Source organism: Manihot esculenta, chromosome 8 (genome assembly GCF_001659605.2).
Source record: "Manihot esculenta cultivar AM560-2 chromosome 8, M.esculenta_v8, whole genome shotgun sequence".
Classification (NCBI taxonomy): domain Eukaryota; kingdom Viridiplantae; phylum Streptophyta; class Magnoliopsida; order Malpighiales; family Euphorbiaceae; genus Manihot; species Manihot esculenta.
In genome coordinates, this window is record NC_035168.2 from 34,619,525 (window position 1) to 34,639,712 (window position 20,188).

General features: G+C 30.8%; 3 protein-coding genes across 4 annotated transcripts; 2 read left to right on the forward strand and 1 right to left on the reverse strand.

Moving 5' to 3' along the window:
* The first annotated feature begins 1,652 nt into the window (after positions 1-1,652).
* LOC110620216 (protein NRT1/ PTR FAMILY 4.5) lies at positions 1,653-4,400 on the forward strand. 2 transcript variants are annotated; one of them, XM_043958975.1, is made up of 6 exons: positions 1,653-1,731; positions 1,850-1,940; positions 2,032-2,249; positions 2,342-2,770; positions 3,031-3,155; positions 3,239-4,400. In XM_043958975.1, the coding sequence occupies exons 2-6, from the start codon at positions 1,856-1,858 to the stop codon at positions 4,257-4,259; spliced, it is 1,878 nt and encodes a 625-aa protein (XP_043814910.1). In that variant the 5' UTR covers positions 1,653-1,731; positions 1,850-1,855; the 3' UTR covers positions 4,260-4,400. The 2 variants fall into 2 exon arrangements, with proteins under 2 accessions (XP_043814910.1, XP_021619543.2); XM_021763851.2 differs by lacking the exon at positions 1,653-1,731 and having other exon boundaries at positions 1,738-1,940.
* A 4,182-nt stretch (positions 4,401-8,582) lies between these two features.
* Positions 8,583-11,916, forward strand: LOC110620590 (pectin acetylesterase 12). Its single transcript, XM_021764390.2, has 12 exons — positions 8,583-9,047; positions 9,195-9,277; positions 9,695-9,824; positions 9,969-10,042; positions 10,145-10,231; positions 10,320-10,444; positions 10,545-10,605; positions 10,700-10,753; positions 10,836-10,913; positions 11,084-11,189; positions 11,293-11,438; positions 11,531-11,916. Exons 1-12 carry the CDS (start codon positions 8,843-8,845, stop codon positions 11,636-11,638), a joined length of 1,257 nt encoding a protein of 418 aa, XP_021620082.1. The 5' UTR covers positions 8,583-8,842; the 3' UTR covers positions 11,639-11,916.
* A 3,470-nt stretch (positions 11,917-15,386) lies between these two features.
* Positions 15,387-17,263, reverse strand: LOC110620370 (transcription factor MYB61). Its single transcript, XM_021764075.2, has 3 exons — positions 16,955-17,263; positions 16,722-16,851; positions 15,387-16,615 (listed from the first exon to the last, which is right to left on the reverse strand). Exons 1-3 carry the CDS (start codon positions 17,085-17,087, stop codon positions 15,559-15,561), a joined length of 1,320 nt encoding a protein of 439 aa, XP_021619767.1. The 5' UTR covers positions 17,088-17,263; the 3' UTR covers positions 15,387-15,558.
* Between the last annotated feature and the right edge of the window lie 2,925 nt (positions 17,264-20,188).

The window sequence follows — 20,188 nt, forward strand, 5'->3', positions numbered from 1 at the left end:
GATTTAATTTTTTTACTTCTTAAATAAATCATTTTAAAAACTTATATCACTTAAAATTAATATATAAATAAATTAAATTATCAAATAATTAAATTTAAATTTATTTTTAATTTATAAAAAATATTATTTACATTTAAATGTAATATTATTTTATTTTTTATATAATGTAAATAAATATATTTTATGATTTATTTATTTAATAAAATATATATTAATTATATTTAAAACTTATTTTTTTTTCAAATTAAAATCGAATTAATTATTTATAATTTAGATTTAATCAAAACTGAAATCAGAATCGTAAAAAATTAAAATCGTCACCGCTTTAAAATCAGACTTAAACTATTAAAATATTAAAACTATCTTGAATTGGTTTAAATCAGACCGATGTCAATTCGATTAAAAAAAATAAATTGAACCACCAATTTTGAACCCATGTCTACATTAGACTAATTTATTTTGCCAACTAATTTAATCAGTATACTTATTCTCTTTCAATGACGATATTTTAAAAAATTGCCACATAACTTTTTTTCTCAATTTTATGTTTTATTTTATTAGTAACAATCAATTGATTTTAGTAATAATATAAAATATTTTATAAATCAATTTGTTTAAAATTTAGAATTAAATGAAATATTTTTATACCTCTATCAGTTAAAAAATATAATAGTTATTATGAAAAAGTTTTAAGTAAATGATTAAAATAATGGTATAATATTTACTAAAGGATTCTATTATTAAGATAGTTTTATAATATGATTTTGGAAAATTAGAAAAATAAGCATTAAATATAAAATTATGTTAAAATAATAAAATAAATAATCCACTCAATGCATGATCGAGCAAAATGACTAGTTAAAATTATTTTATTGTATTTTTTTTAAATGCTGAATTTAACAATTTGCATTTTAAAAAAAAATTCAATTTAGCTTATTTTTTAATTTATATTCAAATTAATTGAAAATTTTAAATTTAAACTCAATTTAGTTTTATTTTTCTTCAATTATTTACTGAACTCGTATGTGAAACCACTAAATTAAACAAAAATAATAAAAAATAAATTGATCACTGAGCATTAGCATGCCCATTTTGTCATCTGGGCAAGAAGACAAAGGCGTTGTAAGGTGGTGGGCAAACTAGCAGTGGCGTGAACTAGGGATCTTGGCCGACTAACTAGTAAAGATTCCGACGAACTCATCCTCCATAAAATTTACAGATAAAGCAAGCATCATTTGTGCTATGAGCATAATCTCGAATAATACCAAGAAACCCTTGCTTTCTCCGTCGATCAGAAACATTAATATTCAGTAAGCTTGAAAATTTTACTGGCTATGGATGTGACAGGTTTATAAAAATTTAAAGTGAAGATAGAAAATGCCAACAATTCTCTCGGACAAGCTCTACATAATTTTTCACCTGGCCGTGGATTATGGCTTTTTTTACCTTGAACTTAAGCTTAGTTGGAGATGTTCTTGGAGAAAACCATAATGAAAATAAATATATAGACAAATTAAATTCAAGTATCTTTCGAGGTCCCTTCGCCTGGACAAAAGAGAACAATGAGTTGGCGGACCAATCGACATGCATTACGACATAAACAAAGTGTTTGATATTCTATATTTTGGAGGAAATTCCTGCGCCACTTAACATTTCTCTCTTAACTCAAGTCTACTCAAGTCTATCCGCTGCTGCTTCTTCTTCTTCTTCTTCTTCTTTTCTCCTTTTAGTGTATATATCTCAGGCCATTCCACCATTTTTGTATTTTTTTTTTCTTTTTCCCAAGAATCGTATCTTTAACTTCTTGGAGTTCCTCTTCAATATTTCTAAAAATTTTATGCGAACGCAGGACGATATGGAGGCGACTGAGGCAGAGTACAACTCCCTCAGCAAGAGAGAGAAAGGGAAAGGAGGATTTAGAGCTTGCTCGTTTGTTTTTGGTAAGCAAAAAGACACTCTTTGAGCACACCCATGCATACAAATTTGGAAATGGACTCATAGCTTTGCTTTATTTCTTATATTTTATTACAGTGATGGTGGCACTTGAAAACATGGGTTTCATAGCAAACATGGTTAGCTTGGTTCTTTATTTTCTCGGCGTGATGTTCTTCGATACAGCTAGCTCCTCGAACACTCTCACCAACTTAATGGGAGCTACGTTCTTGCTCACCGTTGTTGGTGGCTTCATTTCTGATACTTACTTGAGCAGACTTACCACTGTTCTGATTTTTGGAGTAATTGAGATTCTGGTAATTGATTAACGTACGAACCCCTTAAGTTTCACTTGATGCAGCATTTGTTTCACCTTAAGATTAACGAACCCCCTTAATTACGTATCCAGGCTTTGATAATGATGACAATTCAAGCTCATGCAAAGAGTCTGCAGCCAACATACTGTGGCCCTGGGAGGTCAAGTTGTGTGGAGGGTAAAACAGCTGTTATGCTCTATGCCTCACTTGCTCTGCTAGCTTTGGGTTCAGGTGGTGTGAGGGGAGTTCTTCCTTCACTTGGTGCAGATCAGTTTGATCAGAATGATCCAGAAGAAGCTAAGGCTCTGGCTACCTACTTCAATTGGATTATACTTAGCACGGTGCTTGGGGCAACTATAGGCGTCACAGGCATTGTTTGGGTTAGCGTCAATGATGCTTGGTACAAGGGGTTCATGATATCAACCATAGCAACCTTTGTTGGTTTTGCTGTTCTTCTACTGGGGAAGCCTTTCTACCACCAACGAAAACCCGGAGAGAGCCCCTTCATAAGAATCGCACAGGTACATGCACTACAACAAATTGAACCCTTTTTGACAAACTATGAGAAAAAAATTGCGACTAAAGATGCAGATGAGCACTAAATTTTTAGTGTTTCTTTTCTGTAACGATCTAGCAGTGAATTTTACGCACTTACTGACGATTTCCATCCTCATTAAATCTAATTTCTTATAGTGACCACTTGTCCTCTTATTATACCTCTTGATTACTAGGTTTCTCTTTATGAAACAGATTCAATGAAAACCATTATTATCCTGTTCAGGTTATTGTTTTAGTATTTAAAAACCGGCGATTATCACTACCGGCCAGACCTGATGAACTATATGAGATCAGTGAGAAAGATACAATTTCTCTAGAGGGAAAAATTGCACATACTGACCAATTCAGGTAGCTTGTTAACTGATAAACATTAATGCATGATATATAATGTTTGGTCTTCTTAAGGAATTACAATTTAATTACTGAATCAGATTCCTAGACAAAGCCGCCATTGTTCCTAAAGACCTGAACATTGCACCATGGAGAGTATGCACTGTGACCCAAGTTGAAGAAGTGAAGATCCTAACAAGAATGTTGCCTATATTATTCAGCACTATGATAATGAACACATGTTTAGCTCAACTTCAGACATTCTCAGTACAACAGGGATATGAGATGGACAAGAATCTCGGAAAGCTCAAAGTTCCTGCACCTTCAGTTCCTGTAATTCCACTACTTTTCATGGTCATACTCATTCCTGCTTACGAGTTCCTTTTCGTTCCTTTTGCTCGAAAGATCACAGGTCACCCATCAGGCATCACGCAACTCCAACGCGTAGGAGTTGGTCTTGTTCTATCTGCCATATCAATGGCTGTAGCAGGTATCGTTGAGGTGAAACGAAGGGACCAAATGCATAAAGACCCAGCACATCCCATAAGTCTTTTTTGGCTTTCCTTCCAATATGGGATTTTTGGAATAGCAGACATGTTTACACTTGTTGGGTTAATGGAATTTTTCTACAAGGAAGCACCTTCAGGGATGAAATCTCTGTCAACTTCATTTACATTTCTATCTTTATCTTTTGGCTACTTCTTGAGTTCTGTTTTCGTTAGCATCATTAACAAGGTTACTGAAAGAGTTACTCCCAGCAAAAAAGGATGGTTACATGGTGAAGGTATAGATGATAATAATTTAAATCTTTTCTACTGGTTCTTAGCCGTCCTCAGCTGCATCAACTTTGTAAACTATCTTTTTTGGGCCTCATGGTACAAGTACAAGGTAGACGATGTAGATTGTATTAAGCCTGATTTAATAAGGAGTACAGATGGTTTGCTTCTTACCAAGGTGGAGAATACTCCTGATCTGAGTGTGGTTAAGGCTGAGGTAGAAGAGAATACAAAAGAGAAAGTGGTGGAAACAAGTGAAGCTGAAGCTCCGTCTTCTGATCTGCAGCCTAAGGATGATAAAGAAAACCAACAAACCCATGAGCAAGAGACTCGATCTGGCAACTAGGTTGCTAAAGCAGCTGATTTCTTTCTTTCTTTCTTTTTAAATTCCCTTTGGTCAGCTGTTGTGTTTTCGCCAGATTAATGTTTCCTTCTCATTAACTCCTGTGAATCTGATGTCCGGAGGCTTTTTTTGTTTTTTTGTTTTTTTTTTTAATGTGTAGTTCCCTACTTGGATTGGATTTTTATTTCCAGTTCCTATCTAAATGAGATGAGGAAATTGCTCAAGAGAAATGAGAGAAACAAACTTCTTGAAGATTGAAAAATTTAACAAAATCCTTAATTGAAATTGCAAAAAAAAAAAATATTATAACTAAATAATGGAAAATAAAATATTTTTATAGAAAAAAAATCTTCAACAGACAAGCTTTTATTTTTTGAAAAAAAAAAAACAATGAAAGTGAAACAGTCACGCCTGAACTGGTCCAAATAATTTTTGAACCTAATTTCCACTTGATCCAAAATGGTTAACCCAAAATAATTTTTGGACCCAATTTCCACTTGGTCCAAAATGGTTAACCAAGTTATTTAATAGTTCTGTGCTAGCTATTATATACAATTTCAATTTCTTATAATCTTTCGATGTGGACAGATCAGCTGCCGCAATTCCGTAAACAGTCCGCTGACCGTTACACTAATTCGGATCTGACTGTTTCAATTGATATCAGAGTCATTCTGGGTCAGATAAATTGTGCGGAGCTGGTGGGGCTGCAAGGAAAGGGCTACTCGTGAGAGACGAGGTGGAGCCGCCTGAGACACTAACGAACCACAATAACTAAGAGTTCAGTCCTGATTAGCAATTGTATTAAATTCAGTTGCAATGAGGACGTCGCAAAAATTTAGCGGGACCGAGTGTAACGGTCAGCTGCCTGCTTGTGAAATTGCGGTAGCTGATTCGTCCCACATCAGAAGATTATAAGAAATTGGAATTTTATATAATAGTTAGCACAGAACTATCGATTAATTTTTTATAATCTTCCGATGTGGATTCCACAAGCAGTCAGCTGACGTTACAGAAAGTCTAAGTTAAATTTCATTAACTGTAGTCTAGTATTATTACTGGCCTGTTTGTATTTGGATTGTCAGAAAAAGTAAATATATAATGGTTAGATTGCCTACACAAATTACCCATTCATATACTTCTATCTATACTTTTATACTCTTTTTTTTTTTAATCTATCTATAAATATTAAAATTGCTAATTATGCACTTACTTAGGTTAGATAAATTTATTTTTTTTTCATTTTGATTGGTTTAAAAAATAATTACATGTTAATATTTTATTATTTTAAAATTATTAATTTGATAAATTAAGTAATTAATTTTAAAATTTAGGTCAATTATATTGAAAAATCTCAAGACTTATATAATTTTGTATTTTAATTTGAACGTTTATGTTTAATATAAATTGATCTTACGTTTATTATTTTTCATCAATTTTTAAAAATTAAATGATAAGAGTTGAGATGATATGTTAATTATAATATTTTATTTTTTAAAAAATAAATTAATTTTAAATGTGATTATAATTAACTGATATATTTAATTTTACCGATAATAATAATTTAATTATTAAATACAATACATTGATTTTATTTAAAATTTATAATAAATATATTATTATTGATTATTTTGACTATGCTAAAATTTTAAATTAAATAATATATACTATAAAATACAATTTATTATTATTGAAGGAGAGGACTGTGTATTTAATAAAATTGATTATTTATTATTAATTTTAATTCTGAAAATTAATTAAAATTATACTTAAATATAAATGATAGTTCAATTCATTTAAAATTCAAATATTTTAATTAAAATACAAATGCTGAAAAACAACCCAAAGTCCAAACACAAAAAGTATTGACAGAGAGTAGCAATCATAGGAGAACCTATTTTTAAAAATTATTTTCTATATTTTTTGATATTCTTATTAAAATTTTTATATATAAATTTATTAATATATTTTTTAAATTAAAATTAAATAATAAAAAATAAATTATTTTATTAAAAAATATTTTTCATATAAAATATTTTTAATTATTTTCCACAATAAAATGGAATCCAAGAAATATTTTGAACATTCTAGGAAAAAATATTATTTTAAAAATTCAATAAAATTATAATAATTAATTTATATATAAAAAAGAAAAAAAAATAATTTTAAAATAATTAAAAAAATAAAAAAATTATGGAAAAAACTTGTATTACTATAAGTTGTAATTGCTCTAAACCCTAGACCCTGGTTAATGAATTCCTTTCATCTTTCGGTTAGAAAAAAAAAAAAAAAAAAAAAAAAAAAAAAAAAAAAAAAAAAAAAAAAAAAAAAAAAAAAAAAGAAGGTAAGTTTGCTTATTAAATGCAGCGTCTCATCATGGGATTTTTGTTTTTTAAATAAATTTTACATTTTTAGATGTGTTTCTCTACGTCTTAAACTACTTATATATTAATTTAAATTAAAGTCTTATTTAATTTAAATTTTTTTATTTTTTGAGAAATATTTTTTAATAAATAATTTATTTATTTATTTTTTAAAAAATATATTTTTTAAAATTTTTTAAAAATTAAAAAAAATAACTAAATAAAATTTTTTAAATTAATTTAACCCCAATTAAATAAATCTAACGGCATAAAAAAAAAAAATTATCTGTAACAGCTGTCAACTTCTATCGGAAAGGTTGCAGTATTCAACCACCATGGTCCCACCGCGTGAGATACAGAAACCGACCCGTCCTGCTCAGCGCTCACCTGCTTAATAAATACTATTTCTCATGAGAAATATTACCAATAATAATTTGGAGGTCGACAAATACTTTCTATTTTATTGATTAAAATATATTTATTATATTAATTTTTTTAATTTATCATTAATTATTATATATCCTAATTAATAAAATGAAAAATATTAAACAATCACATAAATATATCTTACATTTTTTATTGTTGATATACATACAGTAAAAATAAATTTATTTTATAATTTATTAATTTAATTTATAATATTAAATTATATATATATAAACCAATTAACCATATATTAAAAAATATAAAACAAATTCACGTGTATCATAATACTGGAAATTTAATAAAACGATAGAATTACTAACTTCGTTTCATCCATTTTGTATATCTTTATTTTTTTAATTATAATAATAAATAAATTAACTGTTATAATTTCATTTAATTTTATTTTTAAATAATTTTTAAAATATTTTTATTTTTTAAAAAAATATAATTAAAAAATCAATAAAAAAATTACTATAAAATATTCAGTCTGCTAAAGTGTTCATCAATCAAATGAGAGAATATTAAAAAACTAATAAAGTTACCGTCAAATTCCTTTACCAAAATCATATCCTTTCCCATTTTCTCTTTCCTATCTCCTCAACTTCCTTATCTCCTATTGCCTTTTCTTCTGACTCCCATGTCTCTTTGCCGAGTTATGGATGAGCTTTGTGTGGATTTTTTGTTAGTCCTTAGTATTTTCAATGATCACATTGCTTGCGATTTGCAGCACGGTGGTGTTAGCTCTCATCCTATCGCCATCTATGTGCAACGAGAATGGTGGGAATCATACTGAAATTGATATAGGGTTGTAATGGGTCAGAGGAGGGGGACCTTGCAAATTAAAAGAGAAGTAAAGGTTATTTTAGATATTTCACACAAAATTAACTGAAGTGATTAACGGTCTCGAACAGAAGGGCTCAATAATTATATTTTAAAATTATGAGGGATATTTTATTCGGAGTTTAAAATTATAAAAATTTAATAGTTAATTTTATTAAAATTTAGAGACTTTATAGTAATTTTTTTAATATATTTAAAGAATAAAATTCAATGAAATTATAGAGAAGAAGTAATATAATAAATTTAAATTTTAAAAATTAATTTACATAAACATATCAATAAAAAGTAATGAGTATTTATTACCATAATTATTGTGCTTTTAAGTTTGATTTTTGATAAATAAGAGAAACATTTTAATTAAGAATATAATTTAAAGATTTTTAAATTTTTAATTAGACAAATATATAATTTAATTGAAAGATAATATAATATATTTTATTTTTTAATTAAAATTTATTTTAATTATAACTTTATATATATTAAAATTTTTATTTCTATAATTTTGAAATTTATTTATTATATACATGTGCTTTCTAAAATTTTTATATTAATTAAAATATTAAATTTTTAATATTTTAAATTATAAAAAATAATATTATATTATGTTAAAATTTATTTGGAAGTAATTTTATTTGATATTAGAGAAAAAATATAAATTAACTACATGAAGTTTTCCGAATAGACATGCAACAGTATCTTTTGCAAAACAGCTCAACTCTCTCTCTCTCTCTACATCTCTCGTTAGAGCTGTGATTTTACTTATTTATTATTTTTCTACATTTAGCTTTCAAGCTTCAAGTTTAACCACTGGCTGATTTGAAGTAATACCATTTGTTAGTAGCAATGTCAGGGGATTCTTGATACTGTAGGCAAAGTGTTCGACTTTCTACATTTTCCTTAATTTTGCCATTGCTTTTGCGAGATTTGGGTGGCAGAGAAATTGTGACAGAAGAAAGAGAGATGAGAATGGGGAAGCTTTTGTGGGTTTCGATTGCTCTAGTTTCTGTTATTGGGAAATGGGTAGATGGGTTTTTTGAGTTCAATGAGACGGAGTTATTTTACACTGGAGCTGAAGCTTATGGCTATGTTAATGAATCTAAGCCCATTAATGATGCTCTCATGGTAGGACTCACTCTCGTTCAAGGAGCTCGTGCAAAAGGAGCAGGTACTACTTGCTAGTTTTCTTCATAGCTCTTGTTTCTCATTTTCCTCCTAATTCATTTAGCAGGGATTAGTGCTCTGTTTGTGTTTAGTAAATGCTGTTGCGTGTTTTAATTATTGTCCTAATTAGCCGTGTGATCTTCTATCTCAGTCTGTTTGGATGGAACATTGCCTGGCTATCATTTGCATCGTGGATACGGTTCAGGAGCCAATAGTTGGCTCATTCAATTGGAGGTTTGTTTGTCTTCCGTTACTGAATCGAGAGCATTGCATTATTCTTGATCTCTGGTTGTTTTGTTATATTTAATCTCATAGTAACACTTAAACAGGTGTATGTTCTTATACGGTATGATAAAATGCCTTGCTGAGTATTTGTTTCCATTTGCAGCAAAAATTGAAAAAAGAAAAGAAAAGAAGTTTCAGGATATAAATTATTTTGTTGTGGCATTAGTTAGATTGAAGGGTCTGTTTTAGATATGGTAATAAAGAATTTTCTCCTTAGGATTTACTGTCTTGAAGCCTTGTACCAGCACAATTTTTTTTTTTTGATGTTATTTTTCTGCTTAATAAGGTGCTTATACAAGTTCAAGGATACATTAAGTTAGTAATGTGCTTGACTGAAAACTAAACTTTGTTAAAAATCCTATGTAGGGAGGAGGATGGTGCGACAACATTAGACACTGTGTTTACCGCAAAACAACCCGGCGTGGTTCATCCAGATATATGGAAAAGCTGGTGCCCTTTTTGGGAATCCTAAGCAATAAGCCTCAAGAAAATCCTGGTATAATTTAATTCTCAAACATCGTATGGAAGTATCAAGAGTTACCATATTCTTGTTTTTGTTTTTCTCCTATCTTTGGCTGTTGTTATCCTGAAGTACATATATTTATTCTGAAATTCCTTTTGGTGTTTTATTGCATTGCAGATTTTTTCAACTGGAACAGAGTAAAACTCCGTTACTGTGATGGTGGCTCGTTTACTGGGGATAGTGAAAATAAGGTTGGGATTGTGCTTTTTTCTATTTTAAAACATTCTGAACAATCTTAACAGAGTTCTAACCTTGTATTTTGCTTTTTAAAAATCAAACTATTGTGTTTATAGGCTGCACAACTGCAATTTAGAGGACAACTTATTTGGTTAGCTGCAATGGAAGATCTAATGTCAAAGGGAATGCATTATGCCAACCAGGTACTACATTTTTCAGGGTTTTGATCTTTTCTGATTTGTCTTTGCTTTCTTGATTCTTTGCTTGATGACAAATATCTCTGCATTTCAGGCTCTTCTTTCTGGATGCTCTGCAGGGGGTCTCGCTGCTATTTTACATTGTGATGAGTTTAGGAACATGTTTCCAAGAACAACTAGAGTGAAGTGCCTAAGTGATGCGGGTTTATTCCTCGATGCGTAACTGCTACTTACATAGACACTCTTTCATTGTTTTTAGTCTGTCCTTGGTTTACCAAGTATCTGATATAACTATTGGCTTTTCTTTCTGTAATTGTAGAGTTGACGTATCCGGTAGCCGAACTCTGAGGAATATGTACAGTGGTGTGGTGGGCTTTCAGGTGATATATGGATAGAATTTTGTAACTCCATGTGTAATCTGAAGGTTTTATTGCTGGTGTTGAATGCTCAAGGAAATTGTTATATTTATCACAGGGGGTGCGGAATAACCTGCCACGCATATGCACTAACCATCTTGATCCAACTTCAGTAATCCCTTCTTCCTTGTGTTCTTCTCAGGCATTGTAAAAAAGTTGAATGCAAAAAGTAACTATAGTTTCTTCTGTTCCAGTGCTTCTTCCCTCAGAACATAATCGGCAACGTACAAACCCCATTATTCATTCTCAACGCAGCCTATGATTCATGGCAGGTATTACTTCTTTCCTGTGTGACATAAACTTGTTTAACCTAAGAATTCATAAAGATATTGATATGCGGGAGTGATTACGAGTAAATAGATTGGACTGCCATGACTAACACACACAAATTGTTTGGGAAAAGACTTTGGAAGACTATTGAATCTCTTTCTATGTGAATCAGATCCAGTCCAGCTTAGCTCCACCAACTGCAGATCCCCATGGCTACTGGAGTGAATGCAGAAAGAACTATGCAAAATGTTCTGCATCTCAAATCCAATTTCTACAAGGTGCTTTCATAAAAGATAGTTTGCTTTATCTCATGCATTCTTCAAACATAACTGATGAATTTAGTATACTTCTTATGGCATTTCTTTTGTTTCTCTGGAACAGGATTCAGGAATCAAATGCTGCGTGCAATAAGAGGCTTCTCAATGTCTAGACGGAATGGCTTGTTTATAAATTCATGCTTTGCTCACTGCCAATCAGAAAGGCAGGATACTTGGTTCGCCGATGATTCTCCTGTTCTTCGAAATAAGGTATGTCTGGTCCCTGGAACAATTTTTCATGCATAAAGGACATTGTAAATCAAAGTTTTGCAATGCCAATCTTCATGGTTGTTAATTTGCAGGCAATTGCAGTTGCAGTAGGCGATTGGTATTTCGATCGCTCTGGGTTCAAGGCAGTGGATTGCCCCTATTCTTGTGACAATACCTGCCACAATCTGGTTTTCAGATGAGCCAGATTATTTGAGCAATGGATTTAATTAGCTTAGATATCACCTTATATATCTTCCAATAACCTGCAATTCATTGCAATTTTATTGAGGAAATAAGAATTAGTATCTCCAGGAAATGAAAATTTATCACAAGCCATGTTTTTAAAAAATTTTATAGCACTTCTTGTGCATAAAAAGTTGCAAACTTTTTCTTCAATATTTGCTGTAATGTTATACATAATTATTATTATGTTTTTTCAATGATTAATCAATCAAGTCCATGTTGTATTTGTTGTGTATGAGGTAGGGCATATTAGAATTTAGAAACCCTATCTCTCTTTTGGGTTTTTGTTGACCAAACTACCCACACCGACGCTATTGCGTCTTTTCATGGCTGGACAAGGAAGCAGTCATTATCCCATGAAAATTGAAAGCAGCTGCTAATTAATTTCAACAAGGGTTCATGTTCTTTCTGTGACTTGTCTTTTGATTTTAGCAGACCTACATATCTTTACTTTATATTGGGTGGTCCAATCTTATAAGAGTTATTAGAACTCTGAAATTCTTGTCAGATTCTTGCAGCCTACAGACCCCTATCTGTTTCCTTTTGGCTAAGGTTTGTATCTTCAGTTGGAATGTGACTGAATTTATTGTGGTTTGTGAATTGATCATTTTCTGCCTCGCAAAATCTGAAAGTGCCATGGCACAGTCTGGTTCAATGATGACAGATAATGAAAGGGCCTTAATGAACAATAAAGAAAGTTGGGGGCTTTCCTTGTATAACTTGAAGGTTGAAGAATGACATTAGGGGAAAAAAAGCATAAGTTTGAGGGCCAAATACAAATCTTCTGAGAATCCCATTTCCTTTAGATAAGAACCATGCATGTCATACTTGGAGACACATATCTATTGTTAGTCTGATTTGGTTCAGATATTTTTTTATCTTATTTTCTAATATTAATTATAATAATTTGATTAAAATTGATTTAAATAATTTTTGATTTATTTTTTTCGATTGATTTAAAATAATTAATTTAAATTATTTAATTACTTAAAGTTAGGTTTTATATATTTTTATAAATTTTCTCCTACTGTGGATGTGGGATGGCAGTCATCCTTGGGTGTGACAAGTTTCTTGTTGTAAATTTGGATAAGAATTTTACTTTAACATCCCATGATATGAAAGTGGTGTCATATTCACCTTTTTGAGATGTACTCTTGTACCATGCTTGAAAAAACACAGTAAATTCTGCAGCAGAAAATTCATTTGAGCTAAGAAGAAAGGCTAGAGCAGTAAACATGTAATTTATTTTTATTTTTTTTAAATAATTTGTAAAAGGAATTGGGTTTTCAAGGAAATCCAATTTTCTCATAATTGCTACTGGCCTTTCAAGTCTTAAAATACATCAACTTTAGGTAATATTATCTCATATGGGATCCATGTTTATTCTTCCACTTGCAATGTATTTTTTTGACTAGAGACTTTGAAAGAGAGGAATACATTAATTCCCATATTAGTCATCTCAATGATCTCATAGGTACCAACAATCAAAAGTCCAATGATTAAGGAATCCTCACCTCAATCATAGCCATTGATTCTCAAAATATGCATATGTGATTGAGGCAATTTCTTCCCAAAACTATTCTTAAAAATATCCTTACCATGTTAAATCTCCCATGCATAAATATCACTATCACATAGCAAAAGCTAGAATATACTAACAATCAACAGCCCATTCTCCTTCTCCCATTTCTCCATCCATCAAATCTACTTAGAAAATTGTGTCTTAGTCTAAATTAAATCTTAATCACCTTTGCTTAATTAACTTCCATTATATAATGCAGTCCATGTTTACATATGCTCATCATTACTTTCATCATCATTTTTGCCAATAAATCTTTAAAAAAATCAACCCTTTTGCCATTCTAATACTATTTCAAGAAAAAAGCAAAGATTGCATAAGGTTTGAATTTTATATTCCAAGAACTTTTCTTTATAAATAAATTGGATTCAGAACTTTTGCCACCCCATTGCTGCCGTCTCTCTTAGGCTTTCAACGTTTCTTCACAATGGCTTTTGTGCTCTTTCTGCAACCCATGATTGTAGGGACCCAATAGAAAGACCCCAATAATTCGGATCACATGCGTTTGGGGGATATATAAAAATTATGAAGGTTGAGTGGTTGCTTGCAAAGAAAGAGATTGAACTTAGTTTATTCATTGAAACTATTTGCTTGGTATGTCTGCACATGGACAAACATCAAGCTTCTTGTCGCATGCGTGAGATAAATAAATGGAAACCCATTATTCATTTTGTATGTTAAATACAAAATTTATGTTAAAAAAACTCACAGAGCAACCACTTGGTACAATATGAATTTTAAATATATACTTTGGGATCAAATTTTGATTCAATTTAAAAGAATTTTATATTTTGTGATTTGAATTAGAGAAAAAATAGAAAGCTGAGGGAGATGGCCGATAAAGTTTGAGATTATATAACATTTTTTTTATCATAATAGAATTTTATTTTTATTTTAACCATATACGTAGACTTTATAGTCAATTTATATTATATTTCTCTCTTATGAAGATTTTTTTGGAGCGGCAATCTTAGATTGCACGTAGTAGTTTTCATTTCTAGCAATTTCCCATATTGAATGTATAATCCATTGAATAAATTCTTATGCTTTCTAAGGTTTCACTGTCAATAGCTGCAAATTGGAGGGACCCTCTTTTACTATTCCTCATAGAAGAAGTAAAAGTTTAGGCCCACATCAAGGACAATATTGTAGACAGTGTCCTAATATGATCAATGTATGGATTTTGCCACCTCACATTTGCCTGTACATTTAAATATCCTCATTGCCTTAAACTAAATTGGAAGTTTATCTCTTTGCCACAATGCCCTTTGAGATAACGTTCGTACCTCAAGAAAAAAGCTTGGCAGGAGAATGTATGGCCCTTATCAGGCTGAAAGTCACATACCCACAAGTCTTGTTGACTAGAAAATAGATTATTACACTAAACGCTGTGAAATTGTTGCCTTGTTATTACTAAGGCAACAATTTAAATTTGTTATAAAGAAAATTTAATTTTTTATTATATATAATAATATATTTTAATAAAATTATAACTTAAATTATATTTTTATTCATTATGAAAAAATAAGTAAACTACAGTATTATACTCAACAAATAAAACATATATAATAGTTCTTCTATCGTTGCTATTTTACTATCGTTTTCTTAAATTTATTTTTACAGTAGTGTCACATTGCTAAATGTTAGTTGGCTGCCCTAGTTGTTTACTGTGAGGATGGAATAATAAGCATGTCAATACCTTTTGGATGAGGTAATTCAGAGGAGGACAACCATAACTTCTTGTCTTCAACACGGTTGTCTGTTTAAGGGAACGGAAATGACTTAAAGGCTGTCAAAAAGTGAAAACGATCTACATCTTTAGGAGACAATGATAGACACCCATTTAAGAAAAATGGTCCCTTGAACTTTGCATTAAGCAAAAGTACACAAATTGAATTTTTAATGTAATTTTTTTGTAATGTGAAAAGGATCAATACAAGAAAAAGATTGATAGTACTAAAGCTAATATGAATTCCAAGAAACTGGAAGAATCTCACATATATATCTCAGTAATTGTCTGTGTGTGTGTTTGAATCAACAGAAGCATATGGTATGAGCAGCAAACCTTAATTATTCAGAAATCTACAGTGTTTAATAGACAGTAATAACATAATAAGCAAGCTTAATTTGGCTCAATCGCAAAGATAATTTGAAGTAATGAAAAGCTCAAAAGTTCTGTATCAGAAACATTTACAAAATGAAAAGAAAATTCTATAACACACACCTGTAGCGAGAAGACATCTTTTTTCCAAAAGGGTTTGAATTAGACTCTGCAAATGTTAATTGAACACAAACAATCTAAAGGGTTTGTCCAAAAGCCACAGCAAGTCTCTGGAGATCCTTAGCGTAGATGTCCGATGGCTGGGAAACTTGTTGATGATGGTGTTGGTGGTTCTGTTGCCAACTACCACTTGACCCTTCAGTTATGAAGTTTGTTTCTGGTTTAACATCACTGTACATAGGTTGAGATGTTTGGTTCTGTATTGCAGTTCCAAGAAGAAATGGGGTGCTCAGATATTCAGACCATTTCATGTCTTCTGTGTCGTTTTCGAGCGAGCGAAGTTGGGCTTCCTCGCCTGGTTTTCCACAATCCGCTAGCCCCCAAGAGAAGGCGTTGCTCTCAAAGAAGGTGGTGGTGTTTTGCAGTTCAATACCGCTATTGCTTCCATTGCTGCAGCTGCTGCCATTGTTACTGAAGCTACTGGCTTCCCAGTTCTGGACCCCACTGACATCACAAGATCGTACAGAAGGATTATCGGATGGAAGACTCACCGAAGGCTTTACACGGATAGGAGTTTGAAACATTGAGTTTGATATGGATGGGAGAATACTTGGTGTCGTACTGGAATTGAACTCAGAAATCATCTCAGAAGAGGAGGAATTCGGGTTAAAGCAAATACTCGTGTTTGGATTCACTGAAAGCCCTATATTAGGCCTGTAACTCAACTTCTGAAAAGGCAAATACCCCACCAAATCAGATGGCCTGCAACTCGTAGTAGAGCTTTCATGGGAGGCAGCATATCTATCTAGGAAGAATTCTTGGGTTGATGGAGTGGGTGTCAAGTTGCTGCTGTGATCATTATTAGAGGTGATCTTGGAGCTGGAAGAAATAGTAGATGGCTTTGAATTTGCTGTCTCAATGAGGTTCAGTTCATTATTAGATATAAACGAGGCTTTCTCATTGTTTTTGCTGTTCGCGAGTTGTTTTTCTTTATCATTCTCAACCTCAGAGAGAGGTTTGTGAGTGTTGGGGTCAATGCCTCTTTGCCTCAGCTTCTTTTTAATGCTCGAGTTCCATAAATTTTTTATCTCATTATCAGTCCTCCCCGGAAGCTGTGCCGCAATCTGAGACCATCTGACGAAGCAGCCCAAAACCAAAAGCGACAGAATTGATTATCAAGAAGCTAAAAACATATAGACAAACAGGAAAAACGATGAAAGAATTTAAAACTTCAAAGTACCTGTTGCCAAGAACTGCATGGAGTTCAATTATCAAGTTTTCTTCCTGCTGAGAAAATGCTCCTCTCTTCAAATCAGGCCTCAAGTAGTTAATCCACCTTAACCTGCAGCTCTTACCACACCTCTGCAAGCCTGCAATATAAATAATACATATATATATATTGGGGTTTTATCCTGACAAGCTTATGTTGTTCATGGCAGTTGTCCTAACATGAGTTGAAAAAAACTAGGTTACCTGCTAGTTTAGGGACAGAGCTCCAACACCCATGTCCATGCTTAGTGATATAATTCAGTAGCTTCTCGTCTTCCTCAGGAGACCATAACCCTTTCCTTAACTTCTGTTTGTAACAGCAAGAATGCCTACCCATGTGGAGTCCAACAAAAGAACCTGCAATGCTGGCAAGAGACTTTTCAAAAGTGGCAAGTTTTTGTGTCAGCAACAAAACAACAGGATTTGAAATGGATTCTTGGAAGTAGGGTGGTGGAATATGTGATATATTGAGAGAGAGAGAGAGAGAGAGAGAGAGAGAGAGATGATAAGGAGGTTGCGAAAATGAAGTGGCAGCTTGGTAGGGAATCGATTTAATAGGAGAGACCTCAAGGAGAAAAGTCACATTCAAGAGGGTGATTGAAGATTGTGGATTCAAATTTATGCATGATTTTCCTAAATGACATCCTTCACTGGATGGTCCATGTCAGCATATGGGACCACTTCATAAGGTGGGCTCCATGACCCATGAACGGCTCTGATGCAATGGCTTCCACAAAGCAGATGTAGAGTTGGGTTTTGCCAATAATTTTGACTTGCACATATCCCATCAAATTTATAGAATTTATGATTTCAGTACTGCTGGTGGGGCTACTGGCAGATATTTCATTGCTACACTCTCTAAACTTGTAAAATGTTACACTCAGAAAGCCCAAGTAAAAAAGGTCTATAAATGGTGACATAGAGAAAGCCAACATCACAAAAATATAACAATTCATAGCAATTTCTCTTTTTATTTTTCTCTAACAAAGGAAATTTTTCCTTTTTTCTAAACCAAGTCTACTCTAAGATTCCTGATACAAAATCAGCCACAGATGAGAATTGGGAATTTTTCTTTTGGATACAAGAAATACCCATAATTAGTTAACATATTCAAATATAGTATCCAGCAATTAATTCTTGATAGCAGCAGCAGCTACATGTATATAACTCTTTGGAGTCTTGTTCTGTATCAAGAAATATACTGATTTTCTCTTCTTTGACTAGCTTCTCTGCCACATCTACCTTTCACCTTAATATTCATCCTTCTCTTCTTTTCTGCTTTTTGGGTAGTTTTCCAAATCCAAGATTATTTTTCAAGCTTTTATAATTAAGTAATGGAGTTAATTGCTTTGAATATATTGGAAATTTAAGGGTATTTCCTGTTCACTTACAAAGACCTTCAAATTCTATCAACTTTCCAATCATTTATATTCATTTCTATTGCATTATTCAAATAATTTTAAGCTAGAAAATTAATCTATATTAATAAAAATCATCCATCAAATTTATATTTTAAATTAATTTTCTTTCTTTCATATTCAATTTCTAATTTCAAATGAGATTTTTTACTTTCTTTCTTTTAACTTTTTAAAGAGAGAAAAATTTTCATAGTCTTATTTAATTAAGGTTAAATTAATTAAAAAATTTTGAACCAAACAAGACCTAATTTTTCTTGTTTGGTTAACCAGATTGAAAGTTCATCTTAATCAGTGCTCTATGAGAGATTGGTGCTCTATAGATGAGAGATTTGAATCAGGAATTTGAACCAAATAAGACCTCGGTGATCTGAGATCTGTGTTGCTTACCCAGATCAAAAGTTTCTGTTGCAAGTTTATTTTGGATCTGGGTTATTAGATCTTTGAGTTTTTTCTGCTATTAGAGACAATGGTGCTTAGCTTGCCTAGCTAGTCTTTTTTCTCTATGTGCAAAGGAAGAACAAGCCTCCCATGGTTCAAAGCTTATTAGCTTAAGGACGATGAACTTTAGCATGCAACATATCAGTTTTGGGTATCTTGCTCCAAGCTCCTATGATTTCGATAATAGCGATGTCCCTGTCCTTCGCCTCTCTTCGTCTGTTTGAGTAGTATTTAGTTAAAACTAAAAAAAATTTATCATAATAGATTAGTTTAAAAATTCAGTTAAATTTTCGATTTATTTTAATTTAGATGATTTTTTAATTTTAAAAATTTTAATTATTTCGATTCGGTTTAATTTTAATAAAAAAAATTTAAAAGTTTAAACTGAATGTATTAATACTTATCGTATATTATTTTTAATAATAAAAAATTAATTAAATTTTAAAATATTAAAAATAAATATAAAAATTAAAAAATATTAAAAATTTAAATCGATCAAATCAAATTAAATTGAATTGAATCAGACCGACTCAGTTCAATTCAATTGCTGATTAAAATTGATTCAGTTCGATTTTTATAAATATCAAAATTTTAATTTTTAATTTATTCAATTCAATTTAATTTTGAATCAAATCGGCTAATGTTAACACTTCCATTCGCGTATCCATAACTGGGTTTGATTTAATTTGAGTTTCAATCGGTATAATTTTAAGTCTACAGTCACTCCTAAAATTTTTTATTGATCCTAACAATTCTATATATAGTATGATTTAAACTAAAATATTAAATGATTTGTTTATTATCAAATAATTATAAATGTTCAATTAAAATTAATTATTCATATGTTTATTTTTTATTTTTTTACTAATTATATCTAATTTTCACATCTCTTTTAATTTTAATGATTATTATTATTTTTTATTTTTTATTATTATACCATATAGACTAGCTATTTAATATTTAATGATTATTACTACAGACGTTTTATATTTTCTAATTATTTAATCGGTTGAGTTTAAAATCGAATCAAAGTGAATAAATGGAAAATTAAAATTTTAATATTTATAAAAATCAAATTAAATCGATTTTGATTAAAAACTGAATCAAATCGAACCGATTTGATTCAGTTTCATTCAGTTTAGTTTGATCGGTTTGAATTTTTAATAAATTTTTTATTTTTACACTTTAATATTTTAAAATTTAATTGGAATATTTTAACTTTAATATGATTTAATCTCTCTGTATTATTCAAAATAATATACTACTATCACTAAATCGATTCGATTCAATTTTTTTGATTTTTTTCTGATCAAAATCAAACCGAACTGAAATAAATGAATTTTTTAAAATTAAAAATCAAACCGAACCGAATCGAAATAAATAAAAAAATAAATTAAAATTTCAAATTAATTCAGTTATTTCGGTTATTTTTTTTATTTTATATTATTATACCAAATAGACTAGCTATTTAATATTTAATGATTATTACCACAGACTTTTTTATATTTTCTAAGCATTCGCTCGGTTGAGTTTAAAATCGAATCGAACCGAATAACTGAAAAATTGAAATTTTAATATTTAT